Below are 20,926 nucleotides of genomic sequence, written 5' to 3' on the forward strand. Positions count from 1 at the left end.
TGCATGAAGTAATCTTTGTAACTGAACTGCCCACAGTCAAAATTATGTGACAAATAGACCAGGGACAGATTAAATGGAGTTTAGTTCTCACAGGGGAGTTTGTCAAAGAAGTTCCCAAAATATCTTACCACAAAAAAAAGTGAAGAAAATGGAGGCCTTGGCATGGACGTTTTGAGTTGTAGCTAAATATATTTAGGCAGAAATTTAGATTTTGGACAAACGATATCTAGTCCTTGCAACCACACGTCTCTTACCTTTGGGAAAGCAACAACAGAGCCGCTGTGAGGCGCCGGTTCTGTTTCCAGTCCCACGCAAGCGAGCCGGGCGAGGCCGCCCGCGGTGGCCTCCGGGCAGGCAGTCCCCAGACCGGAGAGGGGCAGAAATCTCACAGGCGTTTCCAGCGGCGTAGGAACACCGTTCCGGGCGGGGCGGGCGGATACGAAGCCGGCTCCTTGCAGGGACGGGTCGTCGTGGCTACCGCGGCGAAGGACGGAGGAGCCGCTTCGGGCTGCCGCAGCGCCCCGGGGCGGGAGGGCTCCCGGGGGCAGGGCCAGCGCTACCAGCGGGAGTTTTCTCTCCCTCCTTCGCTATCAGTGACGCGCACGGCGTTATCGGCGGCGGCGTCGCCGGCTGCAGCAGCTCGCTGCCCCCCCCCCCCCGAGCCCCGCTCCCCTGAGGCGCCGGCGCGTGGCGGCCCCTCTCACCCACAGCCGGCCCCTCGGGACCCCGCTGCGGCCGCCGAGGAGGGGCAGGGCGGCGGGCGCGGGATGACTCAGTCCCGCCGCCTCCAGCGGGAAGGCCGGCGAGCCGCGGCCCGGCAGGACGGTCCCGGGGCAGAGCGGCAAGACCTCTCCCGGGAAGAGCGACACACACACGACTTCCCTCCGGCGGCAGCGGGGGCTGAGGGGCGGGTGGCCCGCGCTTTCCCCCCAGGCCGCCGCACCGCTGGGCAGCAGCGCGGCCCCGCCCGCCAGAGGCGGAGGGATCGGCGGCTGCCACCCGGCCCCTCAGGCGACAGCTTCGCCGGACGCCTCGGCCCGCCCGGCCAGGCCCGCGCCGAGGGGCGGGGGGCGAGGAGCTCCGGAGGGGGGCGGGGCCTGTCAGCCCTGACAGCGGGCAGTAGCCAATGAGGAGAGAGGACGCGTGATGGGCGGGACGCCCGCCGAGCCGTCTTCGCGGCGCTATAAAGCGCGGTGCCGGGGGGGCGCGGAGGACTGGAGCTGAGTGCGGAGGGGGAGCTGGGCGAAGCGCTGCCGGGATGGGGAACACTGTCGCTAGGGAGGACTTCGAGTGGGTCTACACAGACCAGCCTCACGCCGACCGCCGCAAGGAGATCCTGGGTGAGGAGGAGGGGTGGCGGTGCCGCCGCTCCTTGCCGCCGGCTGCGTGGCGGGGCTGAGCGGGCGGGGGGGGGACCCCCACAAAATGGCTGCCAGCTGCCTGCGCCGGGGGGCGCCGCGGGGAAGGCGCAGCGGCGGAGGGCCCGTCCCTCGGCGCCAGCCGTGAGGGGTTCCCGGCGGGGGGGGGGGGGGGGTGCGGGCGGGCGGCTGGCCGGCCGGGGCCGAAGAAGTCGGTGAGGGCCCGCGTGAGGGGAGCGGCGCTGGCCGCCGACGTGGAGGCGGGAGGCGGGAGCCGCCGCCTTGGCGGCGCTGGCGGGGGAGGGAAGGAGCGGGGGCGCGGCCTGCAGCCTGCGGGGGCAGAACCCCAGCCCCGCAACGTGGGGGCGGCCCAGGCTTCCATTTTGAGCCGCGAAGCGAGCGTGGCGCGGTCCCACCTCCCCGCGGGGCTGCGGGCCGCTCCCCGGCGCTGCCCCCTTCCGCAAGGCCCTTGGTGCGGGCGGGGAGCGCGCTGAGGGGTCGCTGAGGAGTCTGCGGGTCGGTGTGAAAGGGTCGCGTTCTGCCCGGGGAGCTCACAGTGGCCCCCGGTGCCGGTGGTAAATAACCACTGCTCGGAGTGAGGCGACGCCCGAGTCGGACTTGAGCTCAGCTGAGCCTTTCTGGTGGGTTGTCGGTTCAAAGCCGTTTCCTTCCTGGGCAGGCCGGAGGTGGTACTGGTGTTTGCCATATACATGTCTGGTTGCTGAGCAACAGAAAAATGTGAAAACTATCCAATTCTAAAGGATTCAACATAGCAATAACTGTCACAAGTGGAACGGTGGTGCGTTTTCATTGCCTTTGCAGACAAATCCTTATTGGGAGGGAGTGATACCTGTAAATGTAAAATTTCCCCTTAACAGAGTGATTGTAATTAAACTAAACTAGATCCTTGCTGTTTTGAGAAGACAGGAAAGCTTTAAGATAAAGAGGCCCCTCAATAACACTACTTAGACAAACTTGACTTGCTGTTTTGAGAAGACATGAAAGCTCTAAGATAGAGAGGCTCCTAAATAATTCTACCCCAGACAGCTCAGCCTTGGGAGGGCAGATGTACCAAGCTACAGAGATAGAGGCACCAAGAGGGCAACAAGACCGGAGCAAAACAACCTGGAAGGACACGGTATACGTAATCTGGGAACTGAGTCTGCGCAGAAACAAAGGTCAACCAGCGGACACTGTGATGACGAGTATAAGCCTTCATTTTGCGACCCTCAAAGACCACCCGAGGATGCTAACAGACATGTGTGAAAGATACTAACATATGCTAATTCGTTCTTGGAAAAGTCATGAATATGCTAAGCATTTCTCAGAAATATAATGAATATGTGCATTGTGATTGTATTTAACCTGAAATGACAGGGTGTTTGGCGTGCGCGTTTGGAGGAGAGATCCCCCGTGTGCCCGGCGCCGCAATAAAGAATACCTGCTTAATAGCCCTCTGACTATTGAGTCTTCAACTCCGGCTTTTCATAGTATCAGGAGGAAATTACTGTATTTGCTTTTGTAATCTAATTGAGATCAGTGGCTGTGAGGAGGGCTTCTAAGTAATTCCTTTTTGTTTAATTCTTTCCTATCTAGCTAAACATCCAGAGATAAAAGCGTTGATGAAGCCAGACTACAACTTGATCTGGGTGGCTGTGCTGATGGTTCTTGCGCAGTTGACTGCATTTTACCTAGTTAAAGACTTGGACTGGAAATGGGTAATCTTCTGGGCGTATGTTTTTGGAAGCTGTATTAGCCACTCCATGACTTTGGCTATTCATGAGATCTCTCACAATAGTGCCTTTGGCAACAGCAAAGCCATGTGGAATCGATGGTTTGGAATATTTGCCAACCTCCCTCTGGGTGTCCCGTACTCCATATCCTTCAAGAGATACCACATGGATCATCATCGTTACTTAGGAGGTGATGGAATTGATGTGGACATTCCAACCAACTTTGAAGGCTGGTTTTTCTGCACCCGTTTTAGGAAGTTCATGTGGATTGTTCTTCAGCCTTTTTTCTATGCGATTAGACCTCTCTGCATCAATCCTAAACCCATTACTCGACTTGAAATAATCAATTTGTTGGCTCAGCTTTCCTTTGATGTTGTGATATATTATTTATGGGGAGTCAAATCCACTTTTTACATGCTTGCTGGTTCATTACTTGGACTGGGGTTGCATCCAATTTCAGGGCACTTCATAGCTGAACACTACATGTTTTTAAAAGGACATGAGACTTATTCCTACTATGGGCCACTTAATTTGCTCACTTTTAATGTTGGCTATCACAATGAACATCACGACTTCCCCAATATTCCTGGCAAGAGCCTTCCACTGGTAAGTTTACTTCCAAGGTTATTACTTTTTCTTAAAATAAGCCCTACTTTAACTAGAAAATCACGTAGAACACTGATAATTACAAGAACAAAAGTTGGGAGTTTGGAAAAAAAAAGAAAACAACCCCCCCTCCCTCACTGAACAGTTTCTAAGTTGGGTGATGAAGGGGGTGATTACTGACCGTTTTAGTGGTGTCCTGAACAAGTTCCCAATGTGCGGGCTGCTCAAGCTCCTTTTATAAAAGGAGAGGAAAAGCATGTCTTAGGCTTTGAGCTAACTTATTTTTCTGTAATTACAACCAGTCTTCTAATTTCTTCAGTTTATAAGTATGCAGAATACTAGTTAAATTGCAGATAACTTCAGAGACTTGTCAGCTCTGTCTGAAATCCTAAGGACAGTATTGTATGCATGGTTATCCTTCAGTCTCTTCCAGCACTGACATTCTTTGAGGAAGAGAGACAGGTTTGAGGTACTGTTGACAAATGCTTAATAGCTTTCTATTTTAGAGCAGCTGAGTTTCCTCCAGTGACAGCCTTTGAACCCTAAATAAGTATCAGCTGTACAGTGGCATAATTAAGCCTTCAAAGCTAAGACTTAGACCTGTCACAACTGCATGAGTAGCAGATGTGAGTTTTCAAACTGGTTTCTCTCCATTTCAATCTTTGCTGTTTCCTTTAAGCAGGAGCTTAAGTCTCATTGTATACGTTTCCCAATTGCAGCATGAGAACTGAAGCTCCCAGAAAAGTGTTTGTTATCAGACACTAAATCTGCAGTTTGACAGCATCTGTGGTGTTGGTCTTGAAGCTTTGTTACTGTACTTGGTATTAGCAAGACCTCGTAAGCTTGTGTGTGTGTTTGGAGTCTAAACTGGATTGTTATTTCTGTTGCCAGTGGTGGAACTGTAGATGAAGTAACTACTCCAATACTTCTTTAGCAGGGCAGTTAAATTCTGTAATTAGTTTGCTGAGATTTTTTAAGTTTTTTTTGCTGTTTTGGAAAAAGACATATTAGTTCTTTTATTCATAGACTTCATCTTTTAAATACAGCTCAAGTTGCTTTAACTCACCTTTGATACCTAGATTTGTGCTGGTGAACCAGCATTTTGCTGCTTGCACCAGTAATTCAGTTGTAAATAGGGAATTATTTTTTTTCCAAGTCTTCAATCGCAGAGGTAAATACCCGGCTTTGCTACAGGACTCTTAATCCACAACTCTGATAAGAAAACAAAGCCTTCTTTTAGAACAGTGTAGTTAACTTGATTGGACTGGACTGTGCTGTATTGTGTGCGAAAGATCACTGAAGTATGGAACACTGGATTGCAGCTGGGACACTGGTGAGCCAAGAATAATTACTGTTGAATAAAAGCATGCTGGCTAGATGCACTATTCTGTAGGTGTGGTAACGGATCAAAACAATCTTCAGCTCCAAATCAAGCATGAAAGTATCTTGGGTTTGTTTGCTGCTTATACAGATTAATATTTTTCTGTCTAAAGCTATGGAATTTAGTGAAAAATCAGTTTTGTTCTGTTGAGGTTTTTAAGGCTTTAAGTGATTTGCCTTAAATATTACTAAGGATATCTAACTGAAACTCCATCTCTCATAGTGTAGAACAGTGGTCTAGTCAGCATGTACATCTGAGAATAAAGTCTTTGTAAGCAGTTTATATTCATTCTTTAATGTCTGTCTTCAGAAATTAGACGTTCCTCAGAAATAAGGTCTTTCTTCTGAGTGCTGATGTTTGAAACTACATATAAATAGCTGTGTTAATCATCTCTTCCTAGAACTTACAACATCCTTTTTAGTGATACTTGTATGCCTGTTAGTCAGCACTGAACTGAGTCACCTGCTTCCACTAGCAACCTTACTGCTTGCTTTGGCAAGCTGCATCGTTCCATAGGTAGCACAGTAAACAGACTTCACAGTGTTAGCAAAGTTTGTTCTGGTTAGCTTCAATATGAAAAGTTTCACATGAAGTTTACTTAACAACCAGGGACTTGCTTTTTCCTTCCAGAAACTTTCATGTTGTGGCCCTAGTAGCCTTTCCTGTAGACTCTGATGTCTAAAATGAAACCTCTACTGCTCTGCATTGTTACAGGTTGAGGATTGTAAAGTTGTCACAATTGGTGCCAATACAAATAGTAAATAAACCTTGTATCTCTTCTTTAGGTGAAGAAAATAGCAGCTGAATACTATGACAACCTGCCACAATATAACTCTTGGATAAAAGTACTGTATGACTTCGTAATGGATGACACAATCAGCCCATATTCACGCATGAAAAGGCAATTAAAGGGTGAAGTGAAGCAAGATTAAATTTCTGGCAACCAAAAAAACTTTGAAATGTCTGCTTGCTTTAGAAGTAGCTGGTGTAAGGTCTCTTGCTAAAGATGTTCACCAGTGTCCTGAATTAAGATCTACAGCAACACAGCAATGCATCCTTAAGGATTTTGTAGCAGACTCCTACTGGCTATAACATTCCTCGCAGTCCTCGGATTCATTGGTTTAATGTTTCTGTTTGCCTAAGGATCAGTGTTATATGCATAATGCTAAATCACTTTGTTACAAAATTTACTTTGGCAGGTGTTAAATCTATATAAAACATCTGTCTGACTCTTAGTATTTTAAAAGTTCTCAATGTAGTACACTGCCCGCAACATGCTATTTAGATGACTGTGGTGTTAAAATGCTGTACTTCCCTGTTAATTCTAAACTAACATGATTTGTTAACTTAAGCCTTCTGTTGAACCTGTTGCCTAATTTATGGGTGGAAGAACTAAATTTGCACGGAAATGTTAAGTCTGCTTTTGTTTAAATATGTAACGTCATTTGAAGCACCGCTTTTAAAGTTCTACCTTTTCCTACTGAAAGTACCTTAAAGGAGCAGTCTTATCAGGATGAAATTGGCACGTTTGAGGTGGCCTGTGTGACTTCCTTGTAAAAGTGGGGAATTCAAGTGTATTTCTGCCTTTGTGGGTCTTCACCTACTGCCTAAGCCGCTTGGGTGAGCATATGGCTTGAGCAGCTAGCACTTGGAATCATATTGTGTAAGCTACTAGGTAACTTAATATAACCAGTTAGGTTTTTAGTATTGGAAAAATCCTGTTCGTTAGGGGTTTTTCTGATCTGCAGAGAAAAATTATTAGGCTTGTCCTAGTTGGTTCTACTGTTACCATGGTTTTAAATGCTAACTAATATTTACACTCGCTTGGAGTTTTGGCTTGTATGTGAAAGTGAACCAGTTGAAGCAGATACTGTTCTGGCAAACAAGGCTAGCTACAACTCCTAACAGCTCTGCCTATTAAGCATGTTAGTCATTTGTGTACACAGAAAAGGGTTGCTAAATGGCCTTGGGTTTTTTTCCTAAACCTACGGTACCCTACATAAACATTGGTATGTCTTTCATATTAAGATGTGGTGAGAGAGCACAGGTGGTGGCACCAAACTTCCTGCTTAAGAAGTTTTAAAATTGGGAATGGAGAGGGGATAGACTTGCTGAACCCTGAAGGATGAATCTCTACACATACCTCAGCGCAGTATATCTGCCTTCTGTCATCTAATGCATTGATGATGGCTTTAAGCTGTCAAAGATGGCTACAAATCACCCTTAAATCTCAAATGGTGATCCTATGGTAGGTTCTTCACTTACCTGAAAGATGGAATCTGATGAAGGTGGAAGTCTTGCCTGCTGTCTACGCTGGTCTACTGTAAGTAACTTAATTTTTCGTATGTCTCCAGCTCCTGCATTTTGTGGGTTTCATGGGGTTTTTTTTTTTGTTTTCTTTTTTGGAAGAAGCTGAGTGCCCAAGAAGAATGTGTTGGTACATCTTAACTGTCACTTGATTGTGGTCCTGTTTCTAATATGCATTTTTGTTTTTTAAGTGTGGGCTCTTATCTGTGGTTAAGTAATAGAAATGGTATGAAAGTGTGGCAACCGCTTAGAGTGACTTCATTATGATGCCAGTAACATGCTAGCTAGCCAGCATATTGCTCAGGCTATAGTGTAATGTCAAAATACACTTCATCTGGTATTTTTACATGTAATTAAAAAGCAAAGATTAAAGCACTTGAATTCACAGGGTGAATTTTTGACTAGTCCCCTAATGCTAAAGGACTTTGAGAAATTTTTTTGTATCTTTAAAGCAGATACAAGACCTGTTCTATTGAGTGGTGGTATAGATGTACTGTAAAGAATCACTGCCTTGCCTTTCTACTGGTAAGAAAACTGACTTTGGCTGAAGGACTTGAAAGGTTTAAGGAGTTGCAAAACAGTTTTTTTTAAGCCACTTCTGCATGACTGTTTCACACTTTGAGTGGTGGAATTAAATCTTTTTGTTGATGGCTTGCCATAACTGAATGAAAGATGGAAGGTGTCTCCAAAGTTTTACAGCTAAAAGCTGAAGCTGAGAAATTGCTTATCTATGAAGTATTCATCTAGGGTAAGTGAGAGCTCAGACTTTAACTTTCTTGGGCTTAGTTACCTGTTTCATAGAATCACTGATGCCCCTTACTGTCCTCCCAATGGGTACTGCTAGTGTGAATTCCTGCTTTTAAACAGGACTGAAGTTGCCATCTCTCTTGTTTAAAATAGCGAATAATTGCTTTAAGGTGTCCTGACTGGGATCTTCCCTTCCAGCTCTGATTATAAATATCCCATTTTGCCTTTAAGAGCTGCAGAATAGTGAGGAACTCTGAGGGACAGATCTATGCTTACCCTAATCTTTCTGAAACATCTCCTACTGGCTACTTGTTGGAGAACACTTACTGGACTAGGTTAATCTGAGCCAGTGAGACTTAATTTTGGATCTAAACCACAGTCTGATTCTTGCAAGCATTGTAACTAGGATTCTTAGGCATATAATTCCTGTGTAATACACAAGAGGCCTTGACATCTAACTTCAGTAGTAAGGATTTTGCTGGAAGCAGATCATCTGAAAGTTAACCTACATTGCAGTAAAGTTTAGTTTCATCCCTAAAAACAGAAGCATTTCTGAACCACTGGTAAAAGGAAGTAAGGCCAGCTGGACTACTTGGCTTGTTTGATACATTCTGAAGAAGTAACTACTTCTCTCAAGTCATAATGTGGTGTTTAGTCCAAAGGCATGACATAGAAATAAGAAAAAATAAATTTTTTTAAATACATATGAACCATCTAGTTACTGTTTTTAAGGAATTGAATAGTTTTCATTAATACTATAAAGATATATCTGGCAGAAACAGGTTAATATAGCTTTTGAAATACTTCATCTGAAAGTTGGAGGGAGCTTTGACTAACCTGGGAAGTACAAATTAAACCTAGAGACCATTAAGAACCCTGACAGTTAACCTAATTATAATTTTTTTATAAATCTGTTCAGATGGAATGAGTTAACTTTGTCCTTTGTACGTGGTTGTTAGGGTTTGTTCCTTTTTGTGGAACTAAAGCATCTTACTAGTTTGTCAGTTTGGCAAACCTTTCCTTTATGAGATCAGCCAGGGGTTTCACTGTCAAAACACAGCTGACTCTGGGTTGGCAGTGTTAAACATGCCATCCAGGTATTTTAGCTGCAGTTGAATTGTGCACAGCTCTGAATCCCCTTCAGGGCTTTCAGAGTAACTTAATTCTTAGTTTTAAGAATAAAGTGCCTTGCGTGGCTTTTAACACCTCTGTGTGTCTGTTCTGCTCTGCCCTCCCCTCCCCCCAGTTATTTGAGGCTGCTTAAGTGGAGTTAAGTATTGCGTCCTGGAATCTCATCATAACAGGCATAAGTTTTCCCACAGGACAGGCGTGGGTATATTCCTCTTTCAAAACAAGTTTTGCTTCTGGCATTCTTGTTTTGCTGTTGAACCTGTCTGTTCCACAACAGTGGCCAATTAACATATGTTAAGTGGGTGCATCTGTCTGGCTACAGAGAGCTCCATACTTTCAGATCCGGGGCAAGACTCCTACCTGGCACTAGAAGTCAGTTAACAAATAGTTAAGACTTATGGTTCTGTGTCTCAAAATTCCTCTGGTTAAGGCTTTAAATGTAGCCAGCAAGCACATAACACATACTTCAAGTAAGTAAGCAGACACTGTTAGATGATGAGCTCAGTGATTCATCTCTGCTTTCTTGGCATTTAGTCTTATCAGATGAAGTGGCATGCCACAGTAGAACTTAAAGCTGTTTATTCCTTAATGAAGTTCAACAACGAGTAATGTCAGTGCTATAGTTTGCAGGCTGTCATACTGATTCTGTTGGACGAACAGGAGAAAAGTCACTTTTGGGTAATGATCTTGCATGGTAAGTGGTCTAAGACAGCTTCTGGTCAATAAGTTGGAAAAGTCTCAAAACACTTAAGGCAAAGCAAGTTCTGCTGTTTTAGCTTGCACACTGGCACAGCACAGGAGCTGCTTCTGGGTCTGCCAAGATTGTTTTCCTGGGACCTTGCAGACACAATCTGACAAATAGGTGTGTCAAAATCATGTAGATGTGCCTTTAGGAAAGCAACCTGTCAGCCTGTGTACACAACTACATCTCCTCTATTTCACAATCAAGGCTGCAGTGGTATACAAGACTTTCGCAAGGACAAAAATGTTGAAAAAGTTTCATATGTAGCCAAGAATTGAGACAGCATTTTTTTCCCCTGCTGACAGTTCTCTGCCCTGCCCCAGCCCCCTATCCATGCTGAAGTCGGCATCTAATGCTCTGGGACAGAATTACTGTGATTTAGATATGTGGCTGCCTAGGAAAAGAGAGAGAAGAATGGCATGATGAGCAATTTCTTGATTGTGCCCCAACAGAAACAAAGTGACTAGAGAGAAAACCTCCTCTAGGCATGCCTGCTAGGAGGGGCAGCAGCTGTGTATGCAGAATGAAGTAGTGGTCTCTGTCTTGCATGAAAAAGCTTGTTCCTTAAAGTGATTTCCATTTTCTATGTACAAGTACAAGGGATCTTGCATTTTCTCTCTTACCAAGTTTTTTTCAGTGATAAGTACTATAGCCTAAGAAGAATTTCCCACAAGAAACAGCACTGTCTTGTGTTAAGGGTCTAATATGAGTTTGTTTGCCTACCCTTGTCTGCTCCTGGCTCTACACGTAGCCCAGACAAGGTAAGCAAACAGGATATAGACATTTGACGCTTCTGGCTTTTTGTGCCTTTCAACTTTACATTTTCTTGTAAACTCAAACTTGCCCGCACCCCACTGCCTGTTCCACTACCACATGAAGGAGAATGATCATCACACACCTTGTATATTAAATGGGTGTTTTGTGTTGGAACTCTTGACAAGACTATATTGTTATTACTACCTGAATAGTAATACTGTTGTTGTTACTGCTACTTGAATAGTATTTCTTTAAGACTTGCAAGGCAAGACTGTCTTGCTTCCTTGCTCCATGTCTACACAGGAATAATGCCATCATAAGAGGAAAGGAGAAATACCCTTAGGTGAATACGCCAAGGCTTTGGGGACTTTACTCTTTAAGCTCATCAACTGCAGCTATCCTGAAGTATGGTACATGAGTTTCCCCTATATATCCATAAAAGAGAAATCATTTATGTGGTTATTTTCACCTGAAACTTAGAGTGGCTTGCTTGCCACATCCTTTTTTACATGAAAGTATGACAAATGTTTCTAAATGGTATCACTGAAGTTGTATCAGTTAGGAGACTTTTTTCACTCCTGATCAAGTTTTTACATATAGTTCATTTGTTCTGAAACCACTGCATGCCTCAGGCAGATAAAAACAGTGATGGCCTTTAGAATTACCATATCTAAAGGTAAAATAGCTGACAGTTTGAAAATTGGTATTTGAGGTAGCATATACTGTTTTCACAGGGCTCCTGCTTCTTTTTTTTTCATTGTTCAACTTCCAGACACTCAAGTGAATTGAGTGTGTTACTATACTAAAAGGGTTCACAGCTTTCACGCAGTTGTAGCTTTCTATAAAGCTATTAAAGAAAGGTGGTAAAAAAACTTCAGGCTTTAGATTTAGAGCTCAAACAGGAAAAAGTTTATGCAACATAGGTGGTTCTTTTATAGCTCTGTACATGACATCTAATGATTTTACATTAGAATTAGTTACTTAACTGATATGTCCTAATTGCATTGCCCCACAGTAATGAACATCCACAAGTGAAACTACTGGGAAATAAAATGATGATCCTTCATCTTGGATTTCTGGGAATCAAGTAATTCCTAAAGCTCCAAGCCTGATTTACAATTACAAGCAGACACATCATCTTCTGCTTTATATACAGGGACTTCATTTGTCAGTCTTATGGGCCACAACTTGAATCACCGAGTCTTAGGCTTCCCTGGAAGAGGGAGGAAATAGCACACCATGTTGTGCAAAAACAGCAGTGGTAAGTACAAGCTGCTGAGTGGCAGTATTTTTAAAACACAAGTCTGGTGATTTTTTTAATAGCCTTCCACATTTACCTTGGGGAAAAATGTGTAAGATCTTGTCAGACAGCAGCTCACAGAAGAATCTAAGTCGTAAGGCCTTGTTCTCTCTCAAGGCAAGGTCAGTCTTGAAGTTAGGTTGTTCAGGGTCACATCCTCTTAAGTAAGTAGGATGTATGCTTACAGAATAAATATTGCTTATAAAAAGTATGTTTTATATATGAATTTTATTACTTTAAAAATTATTTAAAGGTTGGTGTTATCAAACTTGGTGTGGAAAGTCTTATTAGCAGAAATCATCCATTTCCTGTTCCGATCCTTGACTGATGGTTGCTGTGCTTTTAAGAGGAATAAGACTGATCAAAGATAGGAACTGAGATTAACTGTTACAGAACTTTATAGAATGATGACAGTGGTAAAAAAAAAATACATGAAGGCTTGTAGGTTTCAGAAATTAGTTGTTCAGTATCTTGTCACATTTCAATGTTCTGTCTTAACTCAGACACTTCCCAGTTTGCTCATGCTGAAAGTTATGATGCTCTTTCCGAGACTGAATTACTTGTATTTAAAAAAAAAAAGCTTGAGGCTCTTGGCCTGTTTCTTAAAACGGTAACATTTTCCTTCCTCCAGAGGATATCAAAACACTTGAGTTAAGAAATAAAAATCTGTAATATAATATTTTCTGTTGTTGCAGACTTGTCTGTTTAAAAAAAAATTAAGAACCAGCTTGACAAATAACTTATTGTTTCAAATGTTTCTTAGATGGCTGTTATCATATCATAGCACTTCTCAGACTTCCAAACTTTACTCCCTTCTAGGTAACTTTAAGCTTGCCATCTGTAGATACCTTCTTTTGATAAGGTGAAGGGAAGCTGTGAGAAGCTCTGAGAACCTGTGCTGGCACAATCATAATGTGTTGCTGTATTTGGGAAAGGTGTAATTAATCATATGATAACCTACAGTGCAGCACTTTCCCAGTTTACTTTCAAAGCTCTGCTCTCCCAGTGATTCTCCCAGAGTCCTTGTTCTTGAAAAACATAGTGATTTTCATTTATGGTTGCAAACAGCTATTTGAGCAGTGTAAACTCTTTGAAGGGTTAGCCTCTCTGCTTGAGGGACTTCTGATTAAGGGCACCAAATATCTCAGAATGGTATTAGCTCTTTACCACTAAAACATTCATTTTTTAAATGTAAATGGTGATAAGCAGGTAGTGTGTGTTGTATCTTTTATTCTGGAAATAGTTAAAGTAAGGATTGTTTAGAGCAGCAGGTTGTTATGACCTTTTTTCAGGTACAGTTTAAAAAGTTGAGATATTTAGTACAGCTTCTTTCCAGGCTGTCTCTTGAAATCAGGCCACAGGGATTACAAAACTTTCCACCAATGCAGAATAAGTCTCTTCTGGGAACTGTCCAAATGTGTCACCTGCACAGTGACTGATGCAGTTCTTCATACATTATTTGATCCTAACAGTGCCAAAATAAGAGGAAAAAATATTTCAGACAATGGTAAAATTATGCAGTGTTTAAAAGTGAATTTATGTATAATTTAATAAAGTGAAATAAACCAGCTATACAAGTTGCTAGCTGTATTTTAAAACATTTACAAACAAAAATCCAAATAAGGCAAAAACCCACTACCCTGGCACATGAATGAGGTTCTCCAGTGACATTCACCAGTGCTATGTAATTAACAGAACCCTTTGGCAGAGTTCTTGCACTTAGTGTTGCCATGCTGGGTTCAGATCACAGCCTCACTGAGAAGATACAGCCCTCTTTACCAAGGGAGTTGCTGAATTGACACTTTATTCCCCCATGCTAGGTCTGCCAAAATGAACAGACAACATCTTTTGCTAGTCTAACTTACTTGTAGCTGTTCCTTAATCCTTTTCACTAATCACTCAAAATCAGTTTTGAGGACCAGAATACTTAGAGATGTTAACTTTCACTAAAATAACTGGCTTCAGCAGGTGACGTCTGTCCCCAGCTTAAAGAACAACTTTGTCTCCAGTCAACTAATTAAACCAAAAGCAAGTTAACTGAACTCAGAAATGTGTATGGGAGGGGAAAAGAGCTAGAAACACTAGATCAGTGAGATGCAGCTTTTTTTATTTTCTAGTATTCATAGGAAGGTGTGTAGAGTTCTTGTCACACAATTTGTCTAGCAGATAGGAAGTAGCATCTGGAAATGGGAGATGAGTATCTTGCACTCCAAAAGATATTTCAAAATGCCTAACTGAAAATCCTTCAGATGGATGTAACTGAAATACAGGGTTCTGAGACGTAATATTTAAGCTGCCTTTGAGATGCAGAATGACATTTCTGGTTAACTCTTAAGGACCAGAAGGAGTATGTCCTAATACTTACCAGTGATTGCTATGTCAGAGCAGATGCTTTAAGTTTTTGTGGCTGTTGCTTCTGAACAGTTTGCTTAATGATTAGCAAAGGGGAAGAAAACAACCACCAGCACCATCTTTAAAGGGTCTTGGAGACAAAGATCACTTTTAAATTTTAGAAAAGGTCACTGACCATCAACATACAATAATAATGAAAGGAAATGGTTAACTAGTTAACTTCTGTCTGGCTAGTGTCCAGAATGAATATATTAAGGTATTTTGGCTGCAGTACACTCTTGGGAACGCAGATCTATAGCTAAAAGCTCTGCAGCAATAACTATCCCTACATATATTAACTTCTCAGTTACAGTAATTAGACTCAACAGTTTTCCTTTCAGTCATTAGAAAGAACAGCTCATAGGACAAGGTCCTGTGCAGCCTGCTGTAGGTGACCCTGCTTTGGCAGGGCGGTTGGACTAGATGATTCACAGAGGTCCCTTCCAACCCCTAACAATTCTGTGATTCAGAAACCTTTAAAACAAACTTCCATGACAAATGCAAATAATTAAAACACTGATAAGAAATAACTAAGATGATAGAGTGTGTTTTATGTACTATCTCAAAATGATGTCTTTTGCTCATTAACAGAAATGGTTGAGCATCTTTGGGTGTCACATCCATCTGAGGGGGAAAAAGGTGGTGGCAAGGTGTGGAGTGCTCTAAAGACCTTGACTTTTAACTGAAAATACCACAGACCTAACAGGTTAGGGCCAGGTCAGTAACTGATCTGGGAATATCAGTAAGAAGTCCAAGGTGGCATACTAAAAGTTAACCTTGATAGCATGGTAATCCATCTACCTGCAGTGCATCATCTGCAGCTGAAAAGAGAGACTTTAATTTCTGACCTTGTAAAAAGCCACCAGGTTTGTTTAATGCAGAAGCACATAGCATCAGTTTGAAATACATGCAGGTATACCTGCAACCTTAACTATTCCACCAGTCTCCAGCATAAAAACAAGTGTCTTTTCCCAGGAAGTAAAGAATTACATATTTGAAGCTTATCTTACCTTTTTTGATACTGAAGATTGCACTTTCCTAAAAGCTTCTTCGAAGTGTTTTTGGGAAATCTTGATTTCTCCTTAAAGAACAAAGCATAATTAATTACTAAAGTTGCAGGCAAGTGACAATCAAGTGATTGTTGCTTGTATTTCAAGGCAGCATTCATGAAACCTAACTAACTGCATGTGCTAGTCAGCTGGATGAGAACCTAATTCTGTAGTGTTATGAACACCTGAACTCTTGTATTTTATGTAGCCTCCTCTGTGATCTTAGGCAAGATCTTAATCCCTCTATCCCTTGCACATTAAGCCAAAGAATACTTACTTGTTTCAGAAAGTTATTTTAGGTATTACTGTTTCCACCTGCAGATTGAGAATTTTGTTCTCGGAGATGGTGAGTTAATTGCAGCTTGCATCAAATCTAGTTAGAATTCAAGTCCCTTAACCCTTCTGGAAGTTAATGCCTCAAGTCCTACTGCTTCTAGTTGTGGGCTTTATTTTCTATACACATTTAATATTAAGCTTCCATATAGAGTGTATGGAAGGAGAAAACAGCATTCATCAGCTAGGAAGATCAGTATCATTAAGGACACAGTTATCAGAAAAAGTCAAGGTGAAACAGTCTGTGATACTAATGGAAGAGTATTAGCTATGGCTAGGTATAAGCATACTTTTACCTACTGCTAGGTAAAGTAGTTTACCTCCTACTGAAGGTAGGCAGGCTACTTCATGCTTATTGTGAGATAAAAGTAGGCACAATGCTTGATACTGTGGAGAATTTAGCTGTCAGTAATCTATACCTTAGCTACTTACATTAACATAGTTTGCTTTGATTTCTGATGACAAAACCATTTAGTCTGAAAAAGTAGGTATGAATGTTTTATTAAAAATTATATTGATGAATGATAAAATAATGAAGTATATCAACAAGTATAATCTCTTTAAAGTAAGAATGAGTACTTAAAACACCAAATATGAAATTGTTTTTTTTCCTGTTTACATAGATGAGTGAAGGATAGTTGGTTCCTTTTCCTCTTAATTTTAAAGTATCAAACAAGGACTAGATCTTGCTTTTCAAATTCAGCTGGAAAGATACGAAACTTTAATCTCACTTGTTAAACCACACTCAGTCTTAACTGCTGTAACAAGAAGTCTCATAGACTCTTTGCATATGAAGATCAGATTTACAGACTATGCAGGTGATGTGGGGTCACTGGCTATCTTTTAAAAAATATAGAGAGGGACACTCAGGGATAAGGTCACAGTTTAGAAGGTCAGTGAATTCTCTCCATTTGTCTTTGCAGCTGAAAGTGTCAAGAGATTCTCATACTCTATCCAGTCTTTGTAACTAGATCTATTTGAAGTAAGTGTAGAGGAAGTATTAAACTAAAATAGGTCAGTTAGGATGTTAACAGTAAGTCACCAGGACCAGATGGTGTTCACCCAAAGGTTCTGAAGGAACTTATCTATGAAACTGCAGAACTGCTGGCTAAATCTTGTAACTTCTTGTTATAGCCACCAGAGGACTGGTAAACTCCAAAGAATTAGAGGAAAGATCCTTTGGTGGTCTGAAAGCTGATTCAAGGACATGAAACAGAGCAGGCTTAATGGTCACTCTTCAGGAATAGGGAACAGGCAGCAGTAGGGTCCCACTCTGGAATTGGTGCTGATATCAGTTTTATGCTGCGTGTTCATCAGTGGTTTGGAAAAGGGAGCCAGAAGTAGAACCTTCTAAGTCTGCAAATGATACTAAACTCCTGTGGGCAGTCAAATGATGAGCAACTCCAGAGGAACCTCATAAAACTGAAAATCTGCCCGATCTTTCTTAGGATTCCCCTCCTTCCTCCCCCAGACAAACTGCAGTATCGGGCAGTGACTACCATGATCAGCTCTCCTAGGACTGTTTGATTTGGAACTAGAATTTATGGATTCTTATAAGAAATATCACAAAATGGATACCTTTCCATTTCACTGTAAAAAGTCCCTTCTGGCAAACCACTGTTGAATGTTTAAAAAAACCCCTCCCATCTCTGAATTTATTCCAGAGAGAAGATACTGGGTATAACAAGGAAGTTGCACCAGAATTTCTACTGAACAGAAAGGAGCAGCACTGATCTCAGCCAGATGATTCCAAAGTACTGACTGATGAGGACACAGCACGCGTCTGCAGTCATGTACAGGATGTGGGAGGGGAGTCAGTCACACATGTCCTGTGGTGACACTGAAGGAAGAAATTCTCTGGTCTCTGTACACACCCCACCCTTCTGAAGATATAAATGAACAAGGTCTCAAATCAGAAACCACCTTACATGCTTTCATGCCAGCCAGGGCTGACATCTTGGAAATCCAAACCCCAAGACGTCCCAAACAAGTAGCTGCTATAAACATGCAGATCAAACTACGCATATATTATTGACTTGCTGGCTGCCAACACATTCATACAATAAGTGCTCAGGCTGCAATCTTAAATGTGAAGGCTGAATTCAAGTGATGAACAGCTTTGAATAAAGCCTGCTGTATTCTGGATAATTATAGAAACAGGATAAATTCAGAAATTTCCATCAAGAATTTTTTCCATCTACAGCAAGCAAAAGGGGTAACCCAAGTCATACCAGTGAACGTTTTGGTAGTTTCTTCTTCCCCCATGAACACACTAGTTCCCTCAAAACAAGAAATGCAAACATTCTGCCCTGTTAACCTACTGTTGTTAAAAACCAGATGAGACTGGATATGTACTAGATCAAAAAGAATAATTCAAAGCCATTAAAATTCCAGTGTGGTTCTTAGAAATCAGAGACAATTACAAGCCTAATATATTTTCCAAGGACAATCTGAAAAGTCACAGTTCCATCCTAGCTTTGCATTTTGACTTGAGGTTAAAATAACAAACAAAATTACTGGGAAAAATCTAGATACACATACATTTTACATAAAGGTTTCAATTTCCAATTACATTTTCCTATCTGCACAGAAAAAATAATAATTTAAAGAACAGTAAAATATAACTTAAAAGTGGAGAGAGATATGGAAAGGGCAGACATTGTATTTGAAACAATTTAGAACCCTGTCGAAGTCCTGTCAAGAGCCACTGAGGAGCTGAACACCTAACATCAAAACTGGCACTCAGATTTTCCTAGTGCCATCACTACTAGACGCATGTATTGTTACACAATACAGTTGTGTGCCATAGGTATGTGATCAGTAAGCACGCAGTTACAACTGTAATTATACTGACTTGTAGATTTGAGTAATTTTTCATACTGATATGGAAATTTGGCAAAGATGTATTCAGTCTAATATATAAGTTGTCAGTTTATACAACCATTTAACATCAGCTTTTCTTCACGGTTACAAGGTTCAGCTATTTTAGAGAAAAAAAAAAATTATGCTGAACTCCAGCATAACCATTTTTTCCCCTACACCTACTTCAAACATGCTTATGTGTTCTTGAAACAAATCTGACTTAATTTTTGTTTGGCTTAGAAGTCCTCAATCATTTATGTACAGCACAGACACCTTTATGATTGTCTTGAACTACCCTAAATACTTTACATTCCATTTATCTTCTCACTGTTCAGTTAAGATTTTTGTAAAGCTTTCTTACCTTTCCTGCTTTTAGTATTCTGCAGGGCCATTTCCTGTCTTAAGGCGCAAATTGAAGCCTCACGCACGAGAGCGGAAAGGTCTGCCCCTCTACAGATACAAACAATAGGTCGTTGTAGGGTACATTTCTCTCATCCTTTGCTGATAGTATATATAAAGGCAAGACACTACAAATGACGGTATGAGACTGGTTGTGCTGTCATAAAGGTTCATCCTAAGAAGACTGGAAAGAGGTCTGAGGACTACCCAGTGCTGCAACCTTCATTATGGAGTGACCTCCTGCAGATTTTAGCCACACATTAAGATCAAATAAATGAGAAGGAAGGGGAGGCAAAAACCCCATCCAGCATCCTTAGAAATGCCAAAGGATTGATTAATATTGTGCCACTTGGTGGGAACACAGTACATTTTTCTTGTATTGGTCTTAATGAAAGATTCAAATGGAATCACTCCTTATTACAACAGGGAGTTGCCTTGCTCAAAGCTGCATCAACAGTTAACATGCCCTTAAAATAATAGTATTCACAAAACATGGTCAGATCAGTCTTTGTTTCCAGTTTCCAGCTGTTGAACTTTTCACAGCCCTTCAAAGTGGTGCAAGTCACTGAACCAATGAAAATTTTCACAATTAACTCCCCATGCTTCGTCTGGGGGTGCAAGGAATACTGCTGTATGTAAAAAAAACAAAACCAAAAACCAGCCAAACAACAACAAAAAAAGAAACCACAAAAACCCACCCCACAAACAAAGAAAAAGCAAAATCTGAAATACAAACACCACCCCCCCAGACAAACCCCCCCACAAGACAGCAAAAAGGGCAGAGAAAGAAAAAGTACTCATCTTTCCCAAGTATAAAACAAAATAACAATCATTACTGGTGATAGCCTCCATTTTTAAGATTCAAAAGCAATACTGTGACAAGCAGCATCTCATAAACTTTGTATTTCATGAACTCCAGAAAATCATTAACTATTAATAAATCATATAATAGATTAAAGCTTTTTGAGGTTTTGTAGAATGCATCTGCAAATGATTGTGACAGATATGGCTATCAAGCTTTCCTAAGAAACACACCTTGGTATTCCCAAAGCACGGCTGAAATAGGCCCTTATTACTTTGTCAAATACATTGCTTTCAACTGTTGACAGAACAAGTTAGTTACGGTTGTTTAACCAGTCTGCTTTCATCATCATTGTATATAGGTACACAACTTTAAGAGGGTTCTCTCATCCTCAGATTATGCAACAATTATAAAATAAAACCAAGCGGCCTCTACTGATCTGTATTTACATCGTGAAGATAACTATTCCAGATGAAAAAGACTTTAGCATCGATATATTCCTACTGACTCCTTTGAAAGAAGCACAAGTGAAAGCAAGAAAAATAGCATAAGGGAAAAGGCTTATAAACCCTGAAAGTTAAGAGATCCTCTTAATAACTACAACATACAGACATTATCATGCATCAAAGGACTGTTGGTGTTGCACATTAAATATTAAAGTCAAAACTAGAAGCTACTCACGTGTAACAATCACAATGTTGACTGTAAGCAATTTCTTCAAGGCTTACATCACTATCTAGTGGAGGCCGGGTGCCATCCTAAAGAATTGGAGATAATAAAAAGAGGAATGTAAGAAAACGTGATTTTTTTTACACATGCCATCTCTGAAGTGATTAAGTTTCATCAATCAGGAATCATATAGGGGTCTGACAAATCCCCTGAAATATCCAAATATTCATGTGGGTTTTAATCTCAAAGCGACAACAAGGACAACCAGCCTTAAAAACATTTAATTATGAAATGATACGTAATGCTAATTTTTAACGAAGAGATTAGATTTTCTCTAACAAAATGATGGCCAGTCTGTGA

General features: G+C 41.5%; 2 protein-coding genes across 3 annotated transcripts in view; one reads left to right on the forward strand and one right to left on the reverse strand.

Moving 5' to 3' along the window:
• Nucleotides 1–1,180: 1,180 nt before the first annotated feature.
• Nucleotides 1,181–6,429, forward strand: DEGS1 (delta 4-desaturase, sphingolipid 1). The gene is made up of 3 exons (XM_075413070.1): nt 1,181–1,340; nt 2,955–3,697; nt 5,864–6,429. The coding sequence occupies exons 1-3, from the start codon at nt 1,259–1,261 to the stop codon at nt 6,008–6,010; spliced, it is 972 nt and encodes a 323-aa protein (XP_075269185.1). The 5' UTR covers nt 1,181–1,258; the 3' UTR covers nt 6,011–6,429.
• A 5,053-nt stretch (nt 6,430–11,482) lies between these two features.
• The window catches only part of NVL (nuclear VCP like), a 43,341-nt gene continuing 33,897 nt past the window's right edge, over nt 11,483–20,926 (reverse strand). The window contains exons 20-23 of one of the 2 annotated variants that reach the window (XM_075413068.1): nt 20,579–20,655; nt 19,058–19,146; nt 15,463–15,533; nt 11,484–13,526 (exon numbers count right to left, since the gene is read on the reverse strand). In XM_075413068.1, coding sequence (XP_075269183.1) covers nt 13,482–13,526; nt 15,463–15,533; nt 19,058–19,146; nt 20,579–20,655 — 282 coding nt within the window. In that variant the 3' untranslated portion in view covers nt 11,484–13,481. Of the gene's footprint in view, nt 13,527–15,462; nt 15,534–19,057; nt 19,147–20,578; nt 20,656–20,926 lie in introns of both variants that reach the window. The other variant, XM_075413069.1, reaches the window with a different exon arrangement.

This window comes from Opisthocomus hoazin, chromosome 2 (genome assembly GCF_030867145.1).
Source record: "Opisthocomus hoazin isolate bOpiHoa1 chromosome 2, bOpiHoa1.hap1, whole genome shotgun sequence".
Taxonomy (NCBI): Eukaryota; Metazoa; Chordata; class Aves; order Opisthocomiformes; family Opisthocomidae; genus Opisthocomus; species Opisthocomus hoazin.